Genomic DNA, 27,376 nt, shown 5'->3' on the forward strand with positions numbered 1-27,376 from the left:
TTTTTTTGGAATTTTTGCCAATGAGTATCTACTGGCAAAAGTGTGTACCTTTTTATATATAAAAGTTTTTAGGGTTTATTCAGTTGGCAGTCACAGGCCAGGGCAACCCTAAAGATGTTTAGGCAGTGCGGTCGCACAAGCACTCCGAGTTTCGAACACTTTTATATGTATGTATTAGTATATTATTTATGTGTTTTTGTAAAACTATGTCTGTATGCACTTATGTAATTTATTTGGTAAAGGGACTGAGGCCTTTTCTTCTGCATCCCTAGGTCGAGTATTCCCAGCTCCTTTTTGTCCTTTATTATCTTCTTATTCTTCTAATAAGTTGGTTACCATTTTTCTTTTGTAGGTTAAACCCTAAAACGTATTTATTTTTGTTGAATATTTAGAATAAATAAATAAATAAAATGCAAAAGGGGTCGTGACCACTTACCCAATTTGAGCCTAAAAATTGCCCACTTACTCCACTAAGAGTTTTTTACTCCCATTTACCCAATCTAACATCTATTGACAGTATTGCCCTCATTTTACATGTAGAATTGAACATATAAATTGATCAATTGTGTCTGTAGTGTATTAATTTTGGTTTTGGGAGTTTATGCAATTCACTAGAGGGCAATAATATGATTATTGGAAGACAATAATATGATTATTGGGAGGCAATAAAAAGAGTATTGGGGGGCAATAATATGTTTATTGGAGGGCAATAAAATCGGACGCTGGAATCTGGCCACCGGTCCGATGGCCAGATTCCGGTCACCAGTTGCCGGATTCCGGTCACAGGAGTCCGCGGCCGGCCGCTGGTCACCAGAGTCCGGCAAGGTCTCCGATGACTTCTCTCTCCAAGTGACAAAGAATGAGAGGGCAAAACTGTCCTAAAAATAAATAAAAAGTAATTAAAAAAATACTTAATTGGGTATTAGAGCAAAATATATATAAAATATTGTTTAAGTGGGCAATCTCTTAGAGTGTTTGGGTAAGTGGGGTTAATTAACCCCAAAATCATTTCCCCAATGCAAAAATTCATGAAACTATAGTTTCATGATTCAAAGACATCAAAAAGCATCATCATAAGATAAGAATTTTGTGAAGATTACGATCGTGTTATGAAAAGTAAATCAATAGGAAGCATAGCGACCTCATTTATCAAAACCATGTGGATGAAGGTTGGGTAATGGCAGAATCACTCTCAAGTCTGCCGGGGTCTACAACCCCCCCCCCCCTGAACTTGAGATTTTCAGACCTGATGATAACGCTTAAAAGCAAGCGTGCAATTTAACCCTGCAAAATGTAGCTGTCAATATAGAATAAGTAGGGATCGTTCAAACCGGGGATTGAGGGTACAACTGTAATTGCAAAAAGAAACAAAGAATTAATATAAGTATAAAATATTATTTACAAAAATAAAACAAAGAATAAAAATATATACAAGTAAACATAAAGAGGGGGTTTTAGATTACAATTGAAAATTAAAAGAAATAAAATAAAGAAAATGTAAAAACATATATATAAGGGTGGAACGTAAGGAACAAAGATCAAAACCACAATCATATGAATGAAATCCAATTACAATTCCTATAGTTGATTTTCTATGTCATGAGAAAAAAGTTGACCATGTGAGACATTAGAAAGCAAACGATTTCCCATTTTTTACTTTCCTTGAATAATTCATCTAAGTGAAAGCACCTAAATCAATCTTATTGAACACGCAATCATAGTCTAGAAAGCTAGCTACTCAAGAACATATTCAATACATGAAGAACAAAGAAATGATGTCAACTAAAGTGCACAACCTAGTATGAAAAAGTTCATCTATTTGCAATCCTCCTTAATTGATTTCGACTTTTGTCTAAAGCCTTTACTACTCATGAAATAGGTTTACAAAACTATTAGGTGAATTGTTTACCTAAATCTAGCTCCAATTACATGCATATATCCTAAGTTGGCCACCAAAGAACACATACACATAAAAGTTTTCTATAATCCAAAATCAATCAAGCAATCTCACATAAGCAACATAGAAATCAACATAAAGAAATCACAAATTTATTTCAAAACATATAAACGGGCTTTAAACTTTGCCCTTAACGTCATGTTAACTAGAATTCATAACTCTACAAATCAAACAAAGGAAAAGAAAAGAAAGTTTGAAATACACCATGAAAGATGGATGACATAGCCTTGAGACGAAGAACTTGAAAATCCTTGAAAGCAAGCAATCTTCTAGGGACGACACAAGGATGGATGACGGCTAGGATCTTGATGTATTGCATGACTTCTTCTCCTGCTTGATTGAGACGCAGAGCTTCTGAAGACTAGAGAATGGAGAGAATTTTTTGGTGTGTAGAAAATAATTATGGGAGAAGTGGTGTGTGAAGTGGTTGTGTAGAATGCTCCTATTTATAGGAGGATGACAACTTAGTCTCCAAGTCTTCAAGATTGATCCACACAGCATTAGCCAATCAGATAATTCCACGTCAGCTTTGCTATGCCATCCAACCAATGAGAAACCTCCAATTTAACACCTTGATTTAGGGAGATTATATTTGCATTAATTACATGATTATTTTCTGATTTGTCTCCTCAATTTCAGCCAAGAATGAATGTGGACATCAAAGAATGTATCTGGACCTGTTTTCAACATTTCTGCTTGTTGCAATCCCTTGAAATTCTCCTTCCTTATCTGTCGAAATCTCCCTTTGGCCATAATCATGCATTTAGGATTTAATTGAGATGTCATTATCCATATATATTCTTGAAATTCGGCCAAAATCAGTTTGCATCTATCTAAAATCTGATTTTTAACCATCTTTTCTTGCCAAAAATGACTCTCAATCCATATCAGCTTTGTAGAGGATGTTTTAAGCTTGTTCTTGGGCTCTCCTAGTCCACCCAGGTATCCTATTATCATCAGGACTCCTCATTTTTTGTCATTTCTCTTCATTTTTCTGACAATACTTCCTAGTTGGCTTAGGAGTCTTGCTTTGATAAAGTTTCATATTTGGAACAGGATTTCCTAGCTGGATCAAGATTTCCTGGTTGGACCAGGAAAACTTCATTTCTTCGTTTCAGCTCATTTCTGCAGCTCTCGTGTCTTTCCTCTATCATCTCCAAAGTTCCCTTACTTCTCATGTGCCTTTAAGCTTATTTCTTCTCCATTTGCTCCAAAGTACCTAGAAAATAGAAACTTTTATTAAAATTACTAAATATAGAAACTTTCTAAAGATGGAAACTTTCCTAATCAAGAAGGATTTATTTAAGGAAATAACTAAGTAAATATGAAGAAATAACATTTGAAATGTCGCATTAAAATGCTCCTATCACCTAAGATGAACTTTAAAAGTTGGGACCTCTAATTATAGTACGCATTCAATTTTATTTTTTTTTTGAGGAATTTTCTGAAAATAAATCTATAAACTCAAAATCCAACAACAAAATAGCAACCAAAACGTAACATTCAAATATTTATATTCACATAATAAAGCTGAAGATGTTACAAACCAAAATTTAAAAGGTTAAGCTAAAGATGTTCCAAATTAGAACTAGAAAAATAAGCTAAGAGCATCTCTAACAGAGTACCTAAGGAAGAGTTAAAATATAAGGGCATCTCCAACATAATAGCTAAATTTTTAGCTATATATAACTATTTTTGAAGCAAAATTCAATTCTAAGAGACTAGCTATAGCCAAATTAAATTTAACTTTAGTTAAAATTGCTAGCTATATTTAGGTAATGAATCATGTAGAGCTAAAGTAAAAGTTATATTTCTCTCTCCTCTTTTGTCCACATGTCAATTTACAATTCGATAAAACATAGTATATCACTTACAAATAGCTAATATTGCTGGAGCAACATTGATAAATCATAGCTATATTTCACAATTTTAGGTAAATTTAACTAAAAAGTAACTCCTACTGTTGAAGATGCTATAACTTTATGGGTAGCTATATTTAACTATGAAGTTTACATAGTTATATTTATGTCTCCTATTTTCTTTGCCCTTTATCCAGACGGCAATTTATGATTTGAGAAAATATTTGAAATAAAATTATTAAACCTTTAATAAAAAAATAAATAAATAAACTTTAACGCACCTCACCCTTACATATGTCAGTGAGAATCGAACACATGACCTTTACAATGTTGGAACTATAACTTACCAACAGGTCACAGTACACTAGCATATATATATATATATATATATATATATTACACATATAGCTATATTTTAGTTTTTTAGTTACTTTAACTTAAAATATAGCTTGCGTTGTTGAAGATACTCAAAAGATGTTCTATACTAAAAGTTATATTAATAAAGTTGGAATGGTGGACAAAAATGAGAAATTTACTTTTTTTTGACCTTGGGATAATTGTATTGCTGCATATAATGTATATAAACTTTTCTTTATCCTATAAATAAATATAATAAATCTTATTAAAAAATATATAACAAATCTTTTACTCGTAATGGTGATTAGGATATATATATATATATATATATATATATATATATTAAAAGGTCAATCATCATCATTCAGTGTATATACACTTTTTTCTATCATAATTTTTTTAACAGCCTAATAGGAAGTAAAAGTAAGTTCTGGGCCTCCAAAATTTCTAGATTTTTAGCAAAATAAATAAATAACGATGAAGAATGGACTTTCATTTAATATATGCATATGTTTGTGTGTGTGGACAGATTCAGTTCGTCCATTGGTTTAAGCGAGTTAGATACCTTAAAGATCATTAATTTGGCTGAAATTTTGCAGAGATGATCTATATATTAGTACCTAAAAAATGAATGGTTGAGATGTGAATATGAGATCGAAAAATGATCCTAAACTCCAACCTCGCACTTTAATTTTAGATCGAGGCCTCGCTCTGGATAGGATATATATATATATATATATATATATATATATATACAGATCCCATCCAGAGCGGAGCTCCGCTTTGAAATTAACGTGTGAAGTTCAAGTTTTGGGTCACTTTTCGGTCGCATATCCACATCTTGACCTTTTAGTTTTTAGGTACTAGTGTATAGATCATCTCTGTAAATTTTCAGCCAAATTGATGATCGTTAAGGTATCTAACTCGCTTAAACCAATGGACGGACTGAATCTATCAACCTGAACCGTACTAGCTTTAAGCCAATTATCAATGCCTTAACGATCATCATTTTGGCTGAAAATTTGCAGAGACGATCTATATACTAGTACCTAAAAACTGAACGGTCGAGATGTAGATGTGCAACTGAAAAGTGACTCAAAACTCAAACTTCACACGTTAATTTTCAAAGCGTAGCTCCGCTCTAGATAGGATCTGTATATATATATATATATATATATATATATATATATATATATATATATATATATATATAACAAGTAACAAGGTGTCAAAAAAATATTTTGGGCTTGAGTCAAACTCATCCCTAAAGGACAATAGTTGCACAACCGAGCCGAGCCATTCTTGAAAGAATAGGTCGTTGAATTCTTCTTATAGTTTTCCAGTAAGTATCCATATCCATTTCATCGTACTTCAGACTCATGCAGCAAAAATTTGGACTTTCAGAGTCAATCAAACCGCCAACAGCCAAAAATTATGTACTCATTAGCTCCTTATCGCTTGGTAAGAGGAAGTCTTCGAGTGACGGTATCACCAAACGATTATTGCTAATAGTCAGTCTCCCATGGTAGTCCGCCTTGTAGCCCCCCACCTCGTTAATTAGTATTTTCACGTCCACGAGCAAGACAAAGTCCACCATTTTGCTCCGATCCATAAGAACAATCACCTTTTTTGACGGGGAAACATAAGCAAATAACAAGATAACATAATACTTGCTCATCATACACATGTTCATTTAAAACAAGAGAAGATGCAAAAGCATCAATCAAAGCCTTAACTTTGAAGATCAGAGAGAAAAATTAATTATAGACGCAGGCCTGATTAAAAACATAGGTAGAAATAAGCAATAAAAAAAAATTAAAAAAAAAGCTTTAACAAAACACAATTAAGCCGAAAAGTATACCTGAATAATGGTCTTAATTGGGAAAAATTATTGAATCACCGTCTGGAATGTGATGCAATGTAGAGCCGGTTACTAATGACTCTATCCTCTTCGGCTAATCTCACTTAAATATATCCAAGTGATGTCTTTATCACCATACTTTGGTCATAGTCGACAATATATATAGCTTTGGTTAGCCTAGTTTGGTTTGAGTTTCTACATTATCTCTCAAAGATAAAAAATAAAAAGTCGGGTTGATATCGGGCTTTTGTAGTTGATTGTGACCTGTTTTGCTTAAATGCTTAATATTCTTAGATTGCCTGGTTGTCTCATTGTATTTGTTAGGCGAGACATAGTTAACTATGTTCCTAATGTCACAGTTTTCCTTCCTTGCTCAAGAAACGAACACCATATATTGCTTCTAAGGCCGAACCTGAAAAGTTAGGCCCTCTAATCATAGTATGCATTCAAATTTTTTTTTTTTTTTGGAGGAATGTCAGAAAATAAATCTATAAACTCAAAATCCAACAATAAAGTATGAAACAAAACATAACATCCAAAATATTTATATTCACATAATAAAGCCTAAGATGTTACAAACCAAAAGATGTTCCAAATTAGAACTATAAAAATAAGCTCAGAGCATCTCTAACAAAGTACTTAGGTTGGTGAGAGTTAATTAAATATAAGGGCATCTTCAATAGAGTAGCTAATTTTTGAGCTATATATAACTATTTTTGAAGCAAGATTGAACTCCAATAGACTAGCTATAGCTACGTTAAATTAAACTTTAGCTAAAATGACCAGCTATATTTAGCTAATGAATCATGTATAGCTAAAGTAAAAGCTATATTTCTCTCTCATCTTTTGTCCACATGTTAGTTTTTTTTTTTTGATCTGGAATCCACATGTCAGTTTATGATTCGATAAAATATAGTATATCACTTACAATAGTAGCCTATCTAGGAATTTTACTTAAAAGGGTCAAAAGATAACAAAGAAAAAAATTGAATTAAAGACTAGTTTGCAAAACTTAAAGACAAAAACTTTAGATGTACATTATAGTGAAAAGAGAAGAAAGAGAGGAAGTGTCAAGTTTGGAATGGTTCTTACATTCATTCACTCTAGCTAGTCCTTTAGGATGATGGAAACCCTAACTCTTGGAAGAGTGGTATGAGAGGTTGTGGACATGTACGTTCACCCCAACTGTGAAAATGGATGTAATTTACAGTTGCAACAAACAAGTATCTAATGGCCATGAGATCATGCCTTCTATCATTACTGCTAAGCCTCGCATCGACATCGGAGGTGAAGATATGAGCGCTGCTTATACATTGATTATGACAGACCCTGATTTCCCAAGCCCCAGTGATCCATACTTGAGAGAACATCTCCACCAGTTGGTGACAGACATTCCTGGTACCACTGATGTCTCCTTTGGAAGAGAAGTTGTGGAGTATGAAACTCTGAAACCGGTGGTGGGGATTCACCATTACGTGTTCTTGCTGTTCAAGCAAGCTAGAGGAAGGCAGACGGTGAGAGTTCTGGCATCGCGGGACAACTTTAACACAAGACAGTTTTCACAAGGGAATGGTCTTGGCCTGCTTGTAGCTGCTGTCTACTTCAATACACAAAGAGAGATTACTACCAGAAGAAGATTTGGAATTTTTGGAATTCAAATTAAAAAGTAAATTAATGTATTTCAAAGGACTTTTGTTTTCAAATTTTCTCATTTTTATAATCTTACTTTATGATTATTTGGTTGTATCTAGTTATACACACACACACACCCCCATATGAAAGAAATGAATTTGGTAAATTTGGCATCTGCCAAAACCAATTGAACTTTTTCTTTGTAAAATATGTAACAGTTTGATAATAAGAACTATTATCAAACCATTACATATTTTACATATTGCCAAATTTATCGAGTATCTAAATATTAACTATATATCTTCTAGTTTTCAATACACGCACATGTATATTAAGAACTATAAACATAAGTATTTGTATAATAGTATTAACATTATTTAGGGCTGTCATTTGGTTTGATAATAACCGAATCGACCGAAAACCAAAAGATATTTTAGGTTTGGTAAACTATATTTTGGTAATCAAAACCGATAAAACTGAAATAAAGAACTACCAGAAAAGTTTGATTTGGTTTTGGTAAATGTCGAGTTTACCGAGTATCTAAATCAATATATATATATATATATATATATATATATATATATATAAGTTTGGATAAACTTGGTATGACACCTGGTGAGATTTCTTCAAGTTCCCAACAATCGGCCAAATCCAGCAACTTTAGATTGCACAAGTTTTTGAATTTCTCAGGTACATGCTTTATGGAAGATCCACGTAGGCGGAGTATTGTTAGTGTTTCGTAGCTCCTCAATCATAGAAATTGTTTCCAATCCGAGTCTTAAACTCCTTAGACACAGTGTTTGAATGTTTCTCATATGTATCGGAAGTGATTCCAATAACGCTATATATTTCAAGAAAAGACTGAAAATACTAGGAACTGAGATATCTAAGACCTTAAGATCTTCCATTCCATTCAATGTGCCTAGTGTGTCCCTATCGTACCTCTCTTCATAACTTGTGCGTGACAACAACAAAAGCTCATGACTACTTTTATTGGATGTGAGTGAAATATAAATGTATCCCCGAGGCCATTTCTCCAATGTCACTCCATTTCTTATAAGAAATGGGCCTTCACTCTCATCAGAGGCTATATGTAAGCGCACAACTTGCACCACATCATGCATTCTTAGAGCAACTCCAACAACTTCCCTATATTTTGATTTTACTTTATTTTAGAGAAAAATGAGTTTCTTTTGCTCAAACAGATTCCCTATAACTATCCTCATTTTAGGGATAGTGAGGAAAAAAGAAAACTAAATTTCCTAAATTTACAGCAATCTCTAAAATTTTGAGGAATGATTATAGAGATTTTAGAGATTGCTGTAAAATAGATAATTTATTGGAGTTGGAGAAGAAAAAGAGGTTAAAGATTTGACTTTTACTTCCCTATAATACAAAATTATAGAAAAGTTGTTGGAGTTGCTCATACAAACTCTTCTTTGTCACTGTCCAACAATAAATAGCAACTTTTGAGTGTGTCTATCAAGGCTTCTACATGATCCCTTCCTCGTACAACTAGATCAATTCCTTGAAAGACCCCAAGCCCAAGCCCAAGCCCAAGCCCATGCATCACCAAATCTTCAACAGGTATATCAGTGCTTTCTCGAAATATACAACACAACATAAATGAGAATTTGGTCTCCTCTCTTTCCAGTAAGTCGTAACTCACCCCTAATTGGCTGATACATGTGCTTCTTCATTCCTTGAATATCTTCCCTAAAAGGCTTTTTTAACAGTCCAAGTGCATCTTCCCAGATTACTTTTTTTTTAATTTCATAGTGCGCTTCCCAAAGTCGAAATTGCAACTGGTAACCTATCAGATTCCCTCAGTATCTATTCTGCTACCGAACGCAACTCAGGATCAGATTCAATGTAACCTCTAACCATCTTCTTATACAAACTTTGTGCATCAGTATCAGGCAAAACACAAACGGAAAATTTCTTTCTAGTTATTCTATTTCATTGAATATATCTTGTTTCATGGAGTTACCAAGATTTTACAAGTTTTTATATCAAGTGGGAATCCCTATTTTCCACAGATCCAGGGCAAACATTATCTATTACTACTAGAACACTTAAAGTACCAAATAATCCATATATATACAGATGTAGAAGGAGGATCAAGAGAGGACCTGCTTAAACTTAAAAAAGTGAGGATGTTTTTAATTTTTACCATGTATTTTAATAATCTAAACCATACATTCTCTAGTTACATACACATATATGAATCCTGCAAAAAATTAGTCAACCGAAAAACATTTAACTATTTGATTAGCACAATGTTCATTTTAATTTTATCTAACAGTTTACATTTGTTTACACATTTTGAGAGACCAAATAATTATGAATTTGATTATTTTTTGTAGACACAATTCTTGCATATAAATATAAAGGATCAAGGGTTGAAATTATTGGATTTGGTGATATACTTGTGTGAAATAATAAAAATCCTCAATTTCTTAAAGTAAGGATGTCCTCTCTTGATCCTCCCCCTACATGTGTGTGTGTACATAGCTGCTAACAATGGCATGGCTATGACTTTGATCATTAGAAGGGTCAAAAGATAACAAAGAAAAAATATTGAATTAAAGACTAGTTTGCAAAACTTAAAGACAAAAACTTTAGATGTACATAATAGTGAAAAGAGATGAGAGAGAAATAAGAGAATAAGAGGAAATGAAATGTTTTAGCTAGGGAAGATAAAATAATTTTTTTAGCCTACCCTATTCTTAAATCTTAGCTCGCTATTGTATCAATGCACTCATACTCAAACTTGTGTCCTTTTTATTCTCATGTGAATGTTGTGGGGTTGATATAAGTTAATAATAATACAAACTAGACTGCTTGTGATGTAGTGGGTCTTGTTTAGCATATGCGCGCCAACAAGGCCTCTCAATTTGAAGAAGCAAAGAAACAAGGCTATGCCATATAGCTTTCCATAAACTCAGTTTGAAGAAATTACAAATAAACGTGTCTTTGATTTCCGTTTATCTAAATTTAGTGTCTATAACATCTAGTTGGTAGGGTGCATGTTTTATTATCTATAATTGCCCATGCAAATCTTCATAAAATTTAATACAAATCATTAAAGTGAAATATGTCATTTTTATTTCCAATCTAATATATATTAATCAAAATGTACGGATAATTTGGTGAATAAATTTGACCCTAAGGTTTTATTGATCTTGAATTTGGGTAAATGGAAATATTCACTTTGACCCTGAACTGAAGCAAAACAGTGGCAGCCTTTTTTAGAAAAAGGGTAGAGTTTGGAGCGTGACAGGTACTATGCTTATAGTTCCTACAGTTTTCAGATGCAGTACCGAAGCTTGAAAGTTTAATAGTTGAAATGGAGGTGCCCATTTGTACATTCGAGGCTAAGTTTAGGCTTCTTTTGTGTTTTCAATTTGCCGTGGCTCTTGGCATGCCATTTCCTAAACCCTAAAGAGTGGTGACTTTCAGAAACCTCAGCACAGACAATCGTTAGTCTTATAAATAGCTACTATTGCTAGAGCAACATTGTTAAATTTAAATCAATAGCTTTATTTCACAATTTTAGGTAAATTCAACTAAAAAGTAACTTCTACTGTTGAAGATGCTATAACTTTTGGTAAATGGGTAGCTATATTTAACTACAAAGTTTACATAGTTATATGTATATCCTTTTTATTCGGACGGCAATTTATGATTTGAGAAAATATTTGAAATAACTAATATTGCTGGAGAAAAATGATTAAACCTATAGCTATATTTTGGTTTCTTGGTTATTTTAACTTAAAATATAACTTGCATTGTTGAAGATACTCAAAAGATGTTCTACACTAAAATTAATAAAGTTGGAATGGTTGACAAAAATGAGAAATTTACTTTTCTTTAACCTTGGGGTAATTGTATTGCTGCATATAATGTATATAAACTTTTCTTTATCCTATATATATATATATACACACATATTTATATATAACCTTGCTCTGCTAAGGATATCCTTAATTTAGTTTAAGGTACGGTTTTCCATTTTTTGACAACTTTTAGATCACATATTTACATTTTAACCGTTCAGTTTTTAGGTCCTAATGTATAGATTACTCATGCAAATTTTCAGCCAAATTGATGATCGTTAAGATATCGAACTCGATTAAATCAATGAACGAACCGAATCTGTCCAACTTGAACCGTTCATGCAAATTGTAGTTTTGAATGCCTTAACGATAATCAATTTGGCTGAAAATTTGCAGAGATGATCTATACATTAGGACCTAAAAATTGAATGGTTAAGATGTGAATATGTGATCAAAAGGTAGTCAAAATATGGAAATTCGTATCGTAAGCTAAGTTAAGGATATCCTTAGCAGAGAAGACCTATATATATATATATATATATATATATATATATATAAACACCCTAACAAGGTGTCAAAAAACATTTGGGCTTGAGTCAGCTGCCTCTTGGGCTTCGCCTCAGGTTCGGGCCTGTCTTCTTCTCTCCCAACAATACAAAAGTTTGATAGGTAAGAAACTCAATTGTAATAAACTTAGAGGAAATGAATTATAAATAACAATGACACATATGTTAGGATTCAACTTTTCAGCCATATAAGGAAACAAAAATATATTCATTATCAAGAGATATAAAGTTGGGGATGCACTAGGTTTCACAAAGAGATTATTTTATATGAGTGAGCTTCTAATGAGGACTTCTTAATGTGGGACCACTTGTTATCATATTTCGGTGAATCAACCGTTAGATATTTAGATATTCATGAATATATTATTTCTACAAATTTTCAACTAAATTGAAAATCGTTAAGGTATTTTTAATCGTGATTTATCATTTATGAACATAAAAAGTTCAAGTTTGACATATTTGGTTCGTCCATTGATTTGATCTAGTTTGGCATTTTAACGATTAACAATTTAAAAGAAATTTTTCAGAAGTGATCTACTCATGCATACTTAACCATCAAATGGTTGATTTGAGGAAATGTAATAAAAAAGTAGACCTCACAATAATTGATTAGAAAGTTCTCATAAAATCTTCATTTTAGAGGTCCTCATTAGAGTCTTTCCCTATCTTATATAGCTAAACAGCCCATACTGAGTTAAAGTATTTTGGTCACTCTCAGGACCTATACACCTAGCAAAGTCACTACTACTAACATTGTCCAAATAACATGGCTCGCCTAGGCAATACGAGTTGTTAAATTTGAACTATGGTAGAGGAGACGTATGCTTTTCTACCTCATCATCTGCCAAAAACGACACAGAAAGTATCAGACCCTGAATTTCATATTTTTATTTTTTGCTCCCGCAACTTTCCAATAAAATAAAAAGATATATAAATTTACTTGTCACGCCTCATTTAAAAAGAAAAAAAATTACATACAATATTAAATAAAAAAAAATTCATATGGTAATTTAAAAAAAAAAAAAATGAAAGATGAAAGGAAAAAAAACAAAGCGAAGGTTTCATCAAAATTGGGGCTTTCCTGAGTTCATTGGCAACATAATTGCGAAGCAGTCATTAGCAGTAGTCTTTGACTGACCAAATTCTATGCTTCCATGGCGTACTATCTGACTCCGTCCCCCATGGCCCCAATCCCATAACCCACACTCCGATTCCAAGCTCTCACTCCCTATCTCATGGCCCTTCTCTTTCTTCTTCTCAGACCCGTCCTCCTACTCTCCCTCTTTCATTTTGGCCCAATTTCTCAATCCCAAGCTGCCTCAGGATCCCCCGCCGGTGAAGATTTCTCCGAGGAGTTGCTGCTGAGACCATTGCCGGATCGGAAACTGCTCGCCCACTTCCACTTCCAAAGCCGAGCCCCTCATACCAGCTCCGATGGTCGTCACCACCACCTCTTCCCCAAAGCCATATCTCAGCTGGTAAGTCATTGTTTTCAAATTGGGCATTAGCCTGGAGGTAATAGGCTCATAAATTTTGGATCTTGGTTTCTGGGTTTTTGTATAGTGAAGGTGCTTGAGGCAGTGACCTAGAAAAGGTTTGAGCTTTAGCATTGGAAATCAACTTTAGGGTTTTTAGTTGCACACTGAAGACATCAACTTTAGGTCTGAACTCTTGGTATTGTATCTGTTTTCGTGTAGTTTCTGGATTAACAACAAATGTTGATATATATGGTGTGTATGTAATATGAAACTAGATTGAACCAAGAGGAAACTATGAGGTTTGGTAATCATAGTTCTGTAGTAGTATGTGTAACCTGAATTTTGTCGTTGGCATGATAGTGATAAAACTTAATCTAAATGCCATTCAGTTTTAACTACTATTTAGGGGAAGATTTGCATTGAAACCAACATTCAAAAAGTTGGTCATTATGTTTTCTGCTGTCTCCAGTAATGTTTCACATCCAAGGGCTTTATATTCTACTAGCATAAAGCACCTGTCCATTTTCCGTCTATCATTCTTCTATGTGTTCATGAAAATGATTGTAGTATTTAAGCTACTAAATAACTTGAGCGATAGTGTTCATTGGACAGGTTCAGAAATTTCATGTTAAGGAAATGGAGTTATCTTTCACACAAGGACGCTGGAATTATGATCAGTGGGGTGGGTTTGATCCCATATCAAGCAGCAATGCGAAACCTCCTGGAGTTGAGTTGTGGGCTGTATTTGATGTCCCTCATGAACAGGTGGATGATTCCTGGAAGAATTTAACCCATGCTCTTTCAGGTCTCTTCTGTGCTTCAATCAACTTTCTAGAATCTTCTACAACATATTCTGCTCCTGACTGGGGTTATCGCCCAGATTCAGGCAGCCTGAGGTATGGTTCATTGCCCCGTGAGGCTGTTTGCACTGAGAACCTAACACCCTGGCTGAAGCTCCTTCCTTGTCGAGATAAAGCTGGGCTCTCTACATTAATGCATAGACCATCTATCTACAAGGGATATTATCATTCACAGCGGTTGCGCTTGACATCAAGTGAATTTGAACCAGAGGGGGTAGGCTCCGGCATTGTCCTGGAACAAACACTCACAGTGGTTGTACAGCCTTCTAGTCAGAGAACTGTGAGGAGCTATTCTCATGAAACAAAATTGCAACCTAGCTGGTCCTTGACTTCAATTTTTGGAAGGAAGGTCAGTAGTAGATGTGTTCTTGCCAAGTCTTCCATTGTATACCTTCAGCTTGATGGCAGTCTAGTTGCTGAACTGGATAGCTTGCAGAAAGAAAATAAGATATCTAGTGCTGATAATTATGTATCTGAAGGTGTTAGGAGCAATGCTTGCTTTGAAGTATCTGTTAAGCCTGATAGGGTGTTAAAAGAACTGAAAGGTGTTGAAAAAAAGAGCCCATCTGTTCTGTATGAATTTTCTATTGACAAGTACAATGAGTCTGGGCCGTTTGATTTAGGCCTAACTTGGAAGGTTCCTGTAGCTTGGTCCTGTCAGAAAGCACCATTACATGTTAGTAGGTTCTTGATGGGAAGTGGGAATGAGAGGGGTGCTATTGCAATATCCTTGAGATCTACGGAATTGACTGATGAGCTATTGCATACTAAAACAAGTGAAGGCACGTGCAAATTGGAAGTAAAAATTTTTCAGGTTGTGCCTTGGTATATCAAGGTTTATTTTCATACACTGCAAGTGTTTGTTAATGAAGAACCTCAAGCGGTTTCAGATGTTGTTGAAAAGATGCGTGTTTCTCCCTCTGTAGACAAGTTGTCACCTGGGGTTATGGAGATGCTTCTGAAATTCCCTTGTGGAATGAAATCAGCGGCAATAACTTTAGAGTTTGATAAGGTATGCTGCGGTCTTTTCTTTTCCATTGCCTTGTAACATTTTTTGGCATGAAAGTTTAATAATTCTTAAGCCTAAAACAGTGGTTACTGAAGCATAGGTGGTGGGAACTCCTGTATCATCTTATATGCTTGGGATATAGGCCAGAATTGAATGTGCTAAAGTTTCCCCTTTACTAGTTGGTTTTCTTATGACTATCTTATGATGTCTTTGTAGGGGTTTTTGCATATTGATGAATATCCTCCAGATGCCAATCAGGGATTTGATATTCCATCAGCCATAATAAGCTTTCCCAACTTCCATACAAGTATGCAGTTTTTGAAAGATGATTCTTCGGATAAGTCTGCCATCTTATCAAAATTTGAGGTATTCTAGCCACTATATACTACTCTTGGTTGCATATCTCTCCCATTTCTGTATGTTTATACCTATGGTCGATTCCGTTTTTGTGCAGGAAAATAGCGCTGTTCTGGCATACACAGAAGTATTACTTGTACCCTTGACAACTCCCGATTTTAGCATGCCGTACAATGTTATCACAATTACATGTACTGTATGTGCTTTGTATTTTGGTTCCTTGCTCAATGTACTTCGAAGACGGGTTGGTGAGGAGGAAAGATTGGAGAACAAAGGTAACTTTATATCTTACTATGAAACATTTAGAATCAACTGCAACTGTGGTTTGTAGTGTAATATTGACATATTGAGTAGTGGTAATCTCATGGTTTTAGAACACAGTATTAATGTTTAAGACAATAACATAGGTGGCAGATTTTTGAAACATATATTATTTCCTTTTTACACAGACCATCATCTAAGTTTAATTTCTACTAGATTCTTGGGGCAGTTATTTTGGTTTGTGGTTAGAGGCATAGTTTCCTCTAGGTGATAGTCCTCTTGGATCTCTCAAGAAAATGGACCCATACTCCGTCTAAGACTGAAGTATGGTTGTTACTCTTTAATTAAAAAGCTGATGCAGTTTTTTGCTTACAATGTACATTCGTGACATTTACTTGCAGAGAAGCAACCTGGTTGGCTTCGTCAGCTGCTATTCAGGCTATATGCCAAGATCACTGGAAGACCATTGGAGGCCGTTGGGTCAACCTCCACTTCATCATCCTCCAGCAGTTCAAAACTAGGATTCATTATACTAGTGGCTGGAATTGCTGTCTTTTGGCAAGTTTATTATGGATGATCTGTCTACTTCACTGTACAATAGCTGCCAATTGGGTCCTTTACTGTACAATATCTTCTTCCAATTTTTAGACCCTTAATTATGCGGGGGCAGAACTTGGGTTCAGTACCATGGGTACTATTCCTTATGTCCCCCCAATTGTATCTGCTGATGTTGACACGAGACCAAAAACTAATCACACTAGTCAGCCCCAGCGGACCCCAGAAACTCTCCCTCACTTATTTGGTAAGGCTGGGGAAAGCTGCGATCGCTTCCGACAACCCGCTGCTGCAAGGATTGTGTAACTTAAAGCGAGATGGTCTTGCAGGGTATATGTAGTTGTCAGCAGAAGATGTTCAAGGAAGGAGCGAAAGTGTGTTTATTAGCATTATTTCATCCATGTCTATAGTCTATAGCTGTTCAATATCATAACTTTAGCTTCTTGTTTTTTCTTTCCAGTAATTTTGTGTTCTTCAGTTTGTTCTACAGTTGAATATTTTAGGCCATTTTTGTTTAGCTCAATTCGAGGGCCTATTAATCGGGAGTCATTTTGTTAAATTTTCTCTGCCCTAGTTTGTTACTCTTCGGTCGTGTGAATGAAACATATGAAGATTGTCAATGCTGGAATTGGGATGCAAAACAAGAGATTAATGGGATTCAACATTTACAACTTAATAGAAGATAAAAAAGGAAACTTCATCTCATTTTTTTCCAGGGAGAGACTTCGACTGCCTCATCTTCTCTCATTCGCTTCGCTTGTCCGCTTGTGTAGCTGCATCCAAATTGGGTTTTCGTGTTTGAGATATTGTTGCATAGGTCTCTGCTTCTTCCTTTGTTATCTGCAAAATAAAATTTTAAGCATGCAGCAATCCCAGAAAAAACAGATTAAAAGCCAGAATCTGATCGTAACTGTTCATGTACCGGGGTTAGTTTCATTAATTTTTAGCTTCTTGAGCAAGTTTAAGTCTTCCGGCAATTGCTTTCTCTTGGAGCAAATTCCATTGTAGCTGGGCACTCCACATCCTGGTGAAAGAAACGAAACACACAAAAAAGGTTGCGTTTACTACTCATGAATTTGCAAATGATCCTGGTAATATGATCAGGCAAAAACAATTCGAACCTAAAAATTAGCAGACATGGCAGCAAAATCTACAATGCATTGATGTATCGCTGCATACATTAAAGACTATGCATTTGTAGATTATCTTCAATAACCAGACACACTAAACAAAGTAACAAATTGTCTACAACTTCATTGATTGTGATACTACCTGAAAAGTAATAAAATACCTAAAAGAAACCCAAAACGGCAAAACATGCTCAGCAGCAAATAACAGAGGTAAAAATTAGATCAAGGACCAAACTCGTTTACCTGGATCACCTGTCCTCGTCTTTTTACTATGCTTACTATCTTCATCTTCAGTCACATACCCAATAGTCTTCACAGCATCATGTCCTCCTGAAAAATCAAGATTCAATCTTGGTTCAGAAAACAAAATCCAAATTGGATCATACCCATTAGCAACAAACTTGGTACATATACTTACTACGCTTGTTGCCGACTTTGCAGAGCTTGCCATCAACAACAAGCGGGTTGGCGTCGTTTTCCCCGGTGGAGAGTCCCTTGGCGGAGAAGAAAGAGAGGAGGGACTTCCATGTGACTGAGGAGGCGACGAGGTCGGTTCCTCTGCTGATGAAGTGGCCGTTGAGCTTCACCGTCGATGGGTCGAGCCCAAACGTCCGGGCTATGGAGCCCAAGTCCAGCCTCTGCTCCAACGGTGCCACCAGTACTCGGGCTGTGCTCAGAACCGATGGGCAGAACAGCTTGATCGTTCTGGCTTTGTTTTCTGACATTGTGTTCCTGTGTGTGAGTGATGGGTTGGTTGCGATTGTGGAAGAAGGAAGCTACAGAAGTAGCCTCAGAGTTACACAGGACTACAAGAGGAGCAAGTTCCAACGGTTTCTCGAAGTGTCTGAAACTCTATTTGAGAATGGGTCGGGCCAAGTTTATTCGGGGTGATTCTCAAAAAAAAAAAAAGTTTATTCGGGGTGAAATAGGCCTCATCAAAAAGCCCGCGGATCAAGTGGGCCGATGGAGGCCCGCCGGCCATGAGGGCTAAAAGCCCGGCTCGACTTGTTAAAAAGTCCGCCTCGGTGGGTAGTGGGCTGGCCCGCCAAAAGCAGGCAAAAATCTAGCCCGGCCTGTAAAAGCCCGTAAACTATTATATATGTGTGTTATATACTTATATATACAGGAAGGATCTGAAGCGAACGTCCGCACTTTCGCTAAAGTGCGGACGTCGACGTACCAGGCGGTTCCAGGCGACGACGGCAGAGCGGGGCTGGCCGGAGGGTAGCCAGAGGAGTCCCATACCTCTTTTGAGCGGCGTTCGAGGTCGGAGGAGGTCGGGCTTGCCGGTTTTTGGGCAGCCACCTCACTTGCAGTTGCAGGTTCTGTGCAGCACTGCAGAACTGTCGCCGGCAACTCCATCGGACCGCAAACCCCTCCGCACGACCCCCGGCGTCCCTCAGGCAAGCCGGGCCGCGCCGTCGCAGCTCGATCGAGGCCGGAGAAACGATGTCCTCACTTTTTCTGGGTTGCGGACGTCCTCTTCAGAATATTTTCGCTTATATATATATATATATATTTATAAACACACACACATGACACACACAAATATATATATATATATACATATATATATATATATATATGTGTGTGTGTGTGTGTGTGTGTGTGTTTATATATATATATATCTATATATCTATATATATCTATAATTAAGCCAATTCTTGAAGAAATTGTTAAATTTTTGAACTACCATATATGCCCCCACATAATATAAATATTAATAAATAAATAGTCAATTGACTTTATCATATTTCAAAAGATTGCAATACCTCTCATGAAAAAAGGAGAAACTTCCTCAAAATCAGGAGAAAAACTGTTGTAATATTTTTTTAATTTAAAAAAATAAAAATAAAAACAAATTGACATATGTGGAGCATATGTTAAGGGGCTAGTATATATATATATAAACACACACACACATGACTATATGTATATATATATATATATGGGTCCGGATCATGGGACACTTTATTTTTACACAAATTTTTACACTTCTTTTTAGCCATTAAATTTAAGTGATTTCAATGGTCTTGATTCATTATAAGAATGATTTGGCAAATGACATGGGGAAAAAATGTATATATTCCACAGAAAAATTAGATAAACTTTAATTAAATCAATTTTATAAGGAAAATCAAAAATCAAAAATAGAAGATGATCGTCTTCTTCTTTTGGAAAATATGAGAGGTCTTGCCAATCTTCTTTCAGCACCACCTTCTCCTTTTCCTTGACTTCAAAAATTGATTTTTCTTTTCAAATCTCCCTTATTGATTTCATTTCATTTAGGTTTTACACGATTTGCTACAAAAAGCTTCTCACCCAAATCACTCTGCCTTACTGCAGTTTGTGTTGTAAAAATTCATCCTCCCCTAATCCCCTTATTTTCTTCCATCAAGTTAGTATTAGTAATTGCACTACAAGTTTTTATATCTCTCTTTTCCTCTGGTCTTCAATCATTTTTATTAATTATTACCCCTCTTGTTTCTTCTAGGCCAAAATCACAGCCTATCATTCAATCTAGGTCTAGATGAAGAACTAGAGTTTTTTTTGTTCTTTTTTTCCCTCAATTTGTGCAATTCTGGATTCTGCGATCGAAATATGTTTAACAAATACAATAATTATTGTAATTGCAATCAACATGGAGAATATACAGTTGGAGGAAGAGTGAGGCTATGCCTCTTTTTTCTATTTGCGGGGAGAAGAAGAAGATGACATTCATCTTCTAATTTTGATTCGATTTTCTTTATAAAGTTATTTTAATTTAAGTTTTTATTTTATTTTCTTTTAGAAATATTTATTGTTTCCACGTCATTTGCCACATCATACATGAAATTAATCAAGATCATTGAAAGTATTTAAATTTAATGGCTAAAAAGAAGTGTATAAATATGTGTAAAATAAAGTGTCCCAGGAACCGGACCCTATATATATGTATGTGTGTGTGTGTGTGTTTATAAATATATATGCTTATATAGATATATATATATATATATTTATATATATATAAACACACACACACATATATATACAAGTGCTTTTATACAGTTGTCTAAATTGTGCGGGTTTGTTTTTGTCTTGACCCAAACTAAAACTCCATAAACCCTCACAATAGCTCTCGGCTATCTCAAGCAAGAACTTTTCTCTCTTCTACATTTGCAAAGAATTCGAAGAAATTAACAAGGTATGAATTCATTTTCCAAGTTCTAATCTTTTGTTCTTTCACTATATTAGGTACTACTTGAAATTTGCTGAGATATACATTTGTATTTGATATGAAATTTAGAGAAACCCATAAATGCATTTGATGTGAAATTGAGAAATCTGATTGTGAATTCTGTGTTTGTTTTCATATCATCTTTCTTTTCCTTTAAGGGAAAGATACAGCTCGTCTTGTTCTTTGATTTTTTTTTTTTTTTTTTTGTGGCAATCCTATTTGCAGAGATACCCGTATAGTAGTTTCCATGTGAAACTTTGACCTAATATCCATTTTTTTGTTTATTTAAAGAATCTAGGTTTTCTTTTTCTTTCTAGGCATATCTATAAAGTAATTGTTTTTTGCATGCCTCTGAATTAGTGGATTGCCAATTTATATTCAACAAGCGAAAGATATAAAGGATTGAAGCTGGATTGCTAGGTCTGCAATAGATGTACTGGATTGCTTAGTTTGTGGATTATCGAAGTCATTGATAGGATTGGAGCTGCTATTTTAGGAGTTCATGAGTTCTCTATCTTTCAAGGAGGGGTTAGTGGGTTCTGTAGATTAAGGTTGGTTCTGTGAATAATCTGTGATTAAAATTACTACTTGGGATCCTCAGGGTTGCATACATGCAATTAAATGACTCATAATGGAGCTTAGAGTAAGGAAGGGAATAATGGTTATGGGTCACCAAGCCATAGTGGTTGTCCTTAAACAAATCATGATGGAGCACTAAATGGGATTATGGAGCACTTAATGAAATTATGGTAGGTTTAATGGAACTATGGTAGGTTTTCCAATTAAGCACTAATGGAATCATGATAGGTTTTCCAATTAAGCACTAATGGAATTGAAAATGATGAGTTTTGGAGTGGTTTTGAGTCACTTTCTGCTCCTTTATTCCTTCAATTATATCTCCACTAAGAATTCAGAATGGGTCTTCGCACTTGTTCTTAATTGGAAAACCTATCATTATTCCATTGTTGCAGAACCACCAACAAGGCCCCTGCTGATGATACTATGTACAAGCTTTGACTAGTAGCCTGCCCATACATAATAGTGTACAAATAAATGGTGCAGTGACACTTATTCTAAATGATGCTAGTGTCACTTAGTCGTACAGTGTCACTTAATAGTGTACAGATAAATGGTGCTAACTTAACCACATGTCTCGTAGAAAAGCATTAAAACTAGGGTTAATGCTCATACACCCCAAATCCATAAGAATACTTCTCATACACCCCAGTGTATTTATTTTCTTCCTCTTTACACAACTCTTTCTCTCTTTTCTTCCTATCTACACATCTTGTCGAAACCACTACCATTAGTACCCCTTCTTGTTGTCGTTTTCAGTTTGGCTTGATGTCTTTATAGAGTCTGCATATGCATAGTATTGTTGAAAACGTGGTGGGCCCATCAGAGTTTCTTTTGTTTAAATATACAGATGTTAACAGCCATCCTCTATTTTTCAAAGGTAAATAGTACGTTTTACTATTCATAATTTCGATTGTTGACAGACTTGAGTTGATTGCTATCTGCAAAAATACTAGCAAAGAATTGCAAAAGGAAAGAGAAAAATTGAGAAAATTGAAAGCCTATAGAGAAAGTCTAAATAGAGAATCTCCCAACTACTGGGATATCATCTACAGACTTCAAACCAGAATCTATAAAGTAGAACAAGATATTGATAATCTCTTATATGTTCTGGAAGAGGAACAAAAACCTCTTGATTATTTGAGCATTGGTTAGATCCGCAAATCACTGGTATCAGAGCTTGTAAAATAGCTCAAAGAAGAACCCCTCCTAAATGGGGACAATGTCAGAATTGTTATTAGAGAAAATAAATTCTCTATTAAATTCCTCTGATGAGAAATATCTGAGGCTGTTACTAGAATTATCTAGATGTCAAAATCATCTAGAAAAATTACCTGCTATAATCCACCAATTGGAAAGATTGGAAAACAAACTGGATTATATCAAGGAACTTCCAAAAACGGAAGAAGAAAAGCTGACAGTCGTCAGTAGAAAAATCAATGAACAGTAAAAACGCTGGATTCAATGAAAAATATACTGAAGGACAAGAAAGTGCCTACAGTAAAAATAAAGAAAGCTAATGGATTCAAACAATTAGAAAAACTAGATAAGAATCTTGTTCCAAACATGATTTTTCTGGAACCATCTACTAGTCAGACTAGTATCCGGTATGAAAACCCGGAAAAAAAAGATATCAAGATGTTAAGCATCTTTGGAAAAAAGAAAGGAGTACAGCTCCTAAATGCTGAAGAGTTCGAATTCAACGAAATCGAACAGGAGGTAAAAAACTCCTCAATCCCAAAATTAGATTTTAAACAAATCTACAAGAGAGGAAAGTTTGATCTAATGGATAGCCATTATTTTAAACTTCTGGAAATTACAACCCCCGCTACAGCAGGAGGAGAGACTGATCTTTTACTGATCACTCCTTCAGAAGTTGCCAGAGCTCAAGCAAAAAAATATCAATTTATGCATATTGGAGCAGTCCAAGTAGGCATAAATCTGCTTGCTCGTGAAGGCATAAACTGTTCAGTTCTATGTGTCCTACAAGACAATAGATTAACAGACTTCCAAGCTAGTCTGTTGGGAACTCTTGAAGCATTTTTATGTGATCAAGTGGCGTATTTCAACTGCTTCCCAAATTTCACCACCTGCTTAAAGGATGCAGCTCACTGTCTACGACTGAGAGTCAAGATAGATGGCATATCAATGAAAGAAGATATGCAGGAACTCGCAATAGTATATAGAATATACTATAAATTGATGAGCACTACAGTAGCCCCCAAGACCAGAATAACAAATATTCCGGGTCTTACTACTGGATTCCTCACCAATCAGAAGAACCATTCACAACAAATTCATAAAGTTACTTGGAATGAAGTGACTTTTCCTCTTGAATGGAAATTATCCGGTCCAAAAAAGTCACCGGAAAGAGCGAAAGCAAAAATCTATGAAAGTAGAAAGACTGGAGAAATCAGTCTCAATTTTGACAATCACAGAAAAAGTGATGTCTGTCCTGAGAACCTCAGGATAAACAATAAACTTCTCAGAAGAAGCTACAGCACTAGAGAAGCTAGTGTCAGTGGTACAAAACCCACTATTGAAGAGCCAATATCAGAAGAAGAATTAGAAGCTGATCTAAACAGACCAGTCAATATGTTCAGAGCAGAAAAGCTCTATGAACTCTATGAAGAAGCAGCATCTTGCGAAGATCCTGAAAGATTAGAAAAACTAATCGAAGAAATGAAAGAATTCAAAATCAGAAAGACGAGAAAAATCTTTCCTTATCATGATATTGAAATGGAAGAAGGAGAAAGCTCCAGAACTTTCATTAGCGGAGAAAAAGGGAAAATAAAACTCCCAGCTCAGAAAGCCCCCACGGGTAAAAAAGGGGAAAGAAATTCCCAAAGATTTGTCCCAGAGGACAATCTGCCTAGAGTGCCAATCACAAATTATGGCATTTGGCCAAATCTAGACAAGAGTCTAGATAAAAGAAAAACCATTGACCAATGGGTAGATAGCCTGATGATGGCTTCTGCACTTACCCTTGGAAAATTCGAAGCCCCAGATTTGCAGGTGTACTATGAAACTACTCTTACTGGAGTAGCAAAAAAGTATTACCTATCTTTCAAAGAAACTGCCAGAGAAAGAGACTGGCTAGAAGAATTCAAAAATTCAAAATCTCCTTATGATTTTGCAGTACGCCTGTATGATCAGTTCTGTGGAGATCTCTCAAATCTGAGTGAGAAGGCTAAAGAAACGGCCAAATCAAATATCTATGCTCTCAAAATCTGTGACATGAGATATTTTGAAGAATACTTGAATGAATTTCAAGAATATTACTGTACAATTGGTGAACTAGAGAATACTGATCTAGTTAATCTGTTGCACAGAAAACTCCCTGAACCATGGAGAACAGCTGTGAGAGAAAGCATAGCTGAAAAATCAATTGAAAGATTTTCAGTTAGAGGAATTGCCGACAGAATCAGGCAACTACTAAAAGAGCAGTGCAAAGCCAATCTTAGAGCTAAGATGGCCAAGAAACAACTCAAAGGAGTTGAAAATTTCTGCTATGGAATACTTGATATGCCTACAAATTGGGGATGTCATGAATTCCACAGAAAAAAGAAAGAAAAATATTGCTCTAAAAAATTCAAAAAGAGTAATCAGAAAAAGGATTGGAAATTCAAGAAAAGTTCCAATTACAAAAAACAGCAGGATGAAGATCCTAAAAAGAAATTCTTCAAGAAAAAGAAGAATACTCATCAGCATAAACAACCAAGCAAGAAAGCTTGCAGATGTTGGTTATGTAAAGCTGAAGGGCATTATGCCAATGAATGCCCGGAAAAGGGTAAAAGATCTACTAAAGCTCTCTTTGAAGAATATGAGCATATAGTAGAATCAGCAAATATGAAAGGCTACGAAATAGCCTATTCTGATGATGAAGAAGACGACAGGTCAGTTTACTCTGCCTGGTCTAAAGAAGAAGATTCATCTGAATCTGAGTCAGATTCTGAAGTAGAGTACTTCGAATCAAGACAGATGAATGTTCTAAAAATCAAGAACTGGGAAGAAAGCAAGACAGAATCTCTGATGTCTTCTTATCAGGTAAACCCTAGTACATTCGTTTGTGACTATTGCCTATGTCACGAAAAGAATGGTTTCCCTATGTTTTGTGAAGAGTCAAAAAAGACTTATCACAAAGAATGCTTCATAGCTGAAGCAAGAAGGAAAACCAAGAATGGCATTGTTAGCCAACTGGTTGAACAAGAATATGAAGAATATTTCTCTGAGCAAAAAGAGAATGAAGTAGAAACTCTGTTCCAAGAAATCATGGAACCCTCTTCCTAAAAAATAAAGGAAGAAATCATCGGTGAAGAAAAAATCGATGAAGATATCGAACTGGTTGAACCACCAGAAATTGTTCCAGAAGAATGTAAACCATTCATTCCAAAGGAACAAGCTCAAGAAAATGAGCTTCAACAATCGAAAGTTGTCTCTACTAGTAGATACAGCAACTACATAGAGATTGGACTGAAATTCCCTGATCATAAAAAATATCATCTACATGCCTTTGTAGATAATAGATCAGGATTTACTGTTGCAAAGAGATTTGCAATTCCAGAAGAACTCTGGAAAGAAGAAAAGAAAAGAACCGCTACTGGTGTTACATTTGATGGAAGTCATCTCACCATGAATAAAGTAGCCAAAAATGTTCATATCACCATTGGTGGAGGAACATTTATCATCCAGAATGTTTGGCAATCTGAAGGCCAAGGATCAGATTTCTTGTTGGGAAATGATTTCATTCTCCAACAGAGATTTATTCAGGATGAAGAAGCGATAGGCTTCAGAAAAGGAGAACGGGTGTTCTGGGCAGACCGACTTACACAAGCAAAAAGTGTAGTAGGTCCTGGTTTTACTACTCAGTATCAGAGATCGCAACAGAATAGTGGTGATCGTACCCCTATAAACCCAAATTCGAGCCTATACTCCAAATCAAGCAACAAGAAGAATTACTTGTTGAAGAATCTTCTGAAGAAGAAGAAGAAGAAGAAACTAGTGAAGATGAAGAAGCTAGTTTCATCCATGAGCATAACCTCAAGCACTTTCAGAATAAGCTTGAGTCTCAGAAAATTCCCACTCTTGATAAAATCAAGAAACTACTCGAACAGAATATCGATGTAGATCCACAGAAGTTTTGGGAAAAAGACCCAGTGGTCTGTGAATTTAGATTGCATGACATGAATGCTACCTGCCATGTCAAAGCCATTCCTCAGTACAAAGAGGAAAATCAAAGAGAATTCAGAAAAGATATTGAAGATCTCCTGAACAAGAGATTAATTCAAGCTTCCACTAGCCCTCATCATGCTCCAGCATTCTACGTGAGAAATCATGCAGAAAATCTAAGAGGAAAAGCTAGAATGGTGATTGACTACAGAGATGTCAACAAGAAGACTGTCAAAGACGGTTATCAAATTGCTCAAGTAAGAGTATTGATCAACCAGCTCAGAGGAGCTAAAGTCTTTTCGAAATTCGATGCAAAGTTGGGTTTCTGGCAGGTCAAGATGCATCCTGAGAGTGTACTTCTCACTGCATTCAGAACGCCACAAGGCCATTACAAATGGTTAGTAATGCCTTTTGGTCTAAAGCAAGCTCCCTCAATCTTCCAAAGAAAGATAGACAACATCTTCAAGCATGTGGCAGAGTTCTGCGTCGTCTACATAGATGACATCCTAGTCTTCTCCAAAAACAGAGAAGAACACATGAAACACCTCCATGAGGTAGTAAAGCTGATAGTTTAGCATGGAATTATCCTAAGTGAAAAGAAAATCTTCTTTATCTTCGATGAAGTTGATTTCCTAGGAATAAACATCAAAATTGGAGTCATAAAACTCCAACCTCATATCCTTGAGAAGATCT

General features: G+C 35.4%; 3 protein-coding genes across 3 annotated transcripts; 2 read left to right on the forward strand and 1 right to left on the reverse strand.

Moving 5' to 3' along the window:
- The first annotated feature begins 7,157 nt into the window (after positions 1-7,157).
- LOC112171450 (CEN-like protein 1) lies at positions 7,158-7,704 on the forward strand. The gene is given in 2 exon segments (XM_024308632.1): positions 7,158-7,205; positions 7,207-7,704. Coding segments are annotated over 2 exon segments (546 nt in total).
- A 5,421-nt stretch (positions 7,705-13,125) lies between these two features.
- On the forward strand, positions 13,126-17,124 carry LOC112172127 (GPI transamidase component PIG-T). Its single transcript, XM_024309319.2, has 5 exons — positions 13,126-13,549; positions 14,162-15,421; positions 15,635-15,784; positions 15,873-16,050; positions 16,438-17,124. The coding sequence occupies exons 1-5, from the start codon at positions 13,307-13,309 to the stop codon at positions 16,611-16,613; spliced, it is 2,007 nt and encodes a 668-aa protein (XP_024165087.1). The 5' UTR covers positions 13,126-13,306; the 3' UTR covers positions 16,614-17,124.
- A 61-nt stretch (positions 17,125-17,185) lies between these two features.
- Positions 17,186-18,561, reverse strand: LOC112172128. Its single transcript, XM_024309320.2, has 4 exons — positions 18,140-18,561; positions 17,965-18,051; positions 17,514-17,615; positions 17,186-17,431 (listed from the first exon to the last, which is right to left on the reverse strand). The coding sequence occupies exons 1-4, from the start codon at positions 18,444-18,446 to the stop codon at positions 17,289-17,291; spliced, it is 639 nt and encodes a 212-aa protein (XP_024165088.1). The 5' UTR covers positions 18,447-18,561; the 3' UTR covers positions 17,186-17,288.
- Between the last annotated feature and the right edge of the window lie 8,815 nt (positions 18,562-27,376).

This window comes from Rosa chinensis, chromosome 6 (assembly GCF_002994745.2).
Source record: "Rosa chinensis cultivar Old Blush chromosome 6, RchiOBHm-V2, whole genome shotgun sequence".
In the NCBI taxonomy this organism is placed as follows: Eukaryota; Viridiplantae; Streptophyta; class Magnoliopsida; order Rosales; family Rosaceae; genus Rosa; species Rosa chinensis.

Coding starts and splice junctions, on each gene's coding strand:
- LOC112172128 (XM_024309320.2), bottom strand. CDS start 18,446: ATGTCAGAAAACAAAGCCAGAACGATCAAGCTGTTCTGCCCATCGGTT. Junction 18,052..18,139: donor CAAAGTCGGCAACAAGCGTA/GTAAGTATATGT, acceptor TTGATTTTTCAG/GAGGACATGATGCTGTGAAG. Junction 17,432..17,513: donor AATTAATGAAACTAACCCCG/GTACATGAACAG, acceptor TTTATTTTGCAG/ATAACAAAGGAAGAAGCAGA.
- LOC112172127 (XM_024309319.2), top strand. CDS start 13,307: ATGGCCCTTCTCTTTCTTCTTCTCAGACCCGTCCTCCTACTCTCCCTC. Junction 15,422..15,634: donor TAACTTTAGAGTTTGATAAG/GTATGCTGCGGT, acceptor ATGTCTTTGTAG/GGGTTTTTGCATATTGATGA. Junction 15,785..15,872: donor CCATCTTATCAAAATTTGAG/GTATTCTAGCCA, acceptor GTTTTTGTGCAG/GAAAATAGCGCTGTTCTGGC.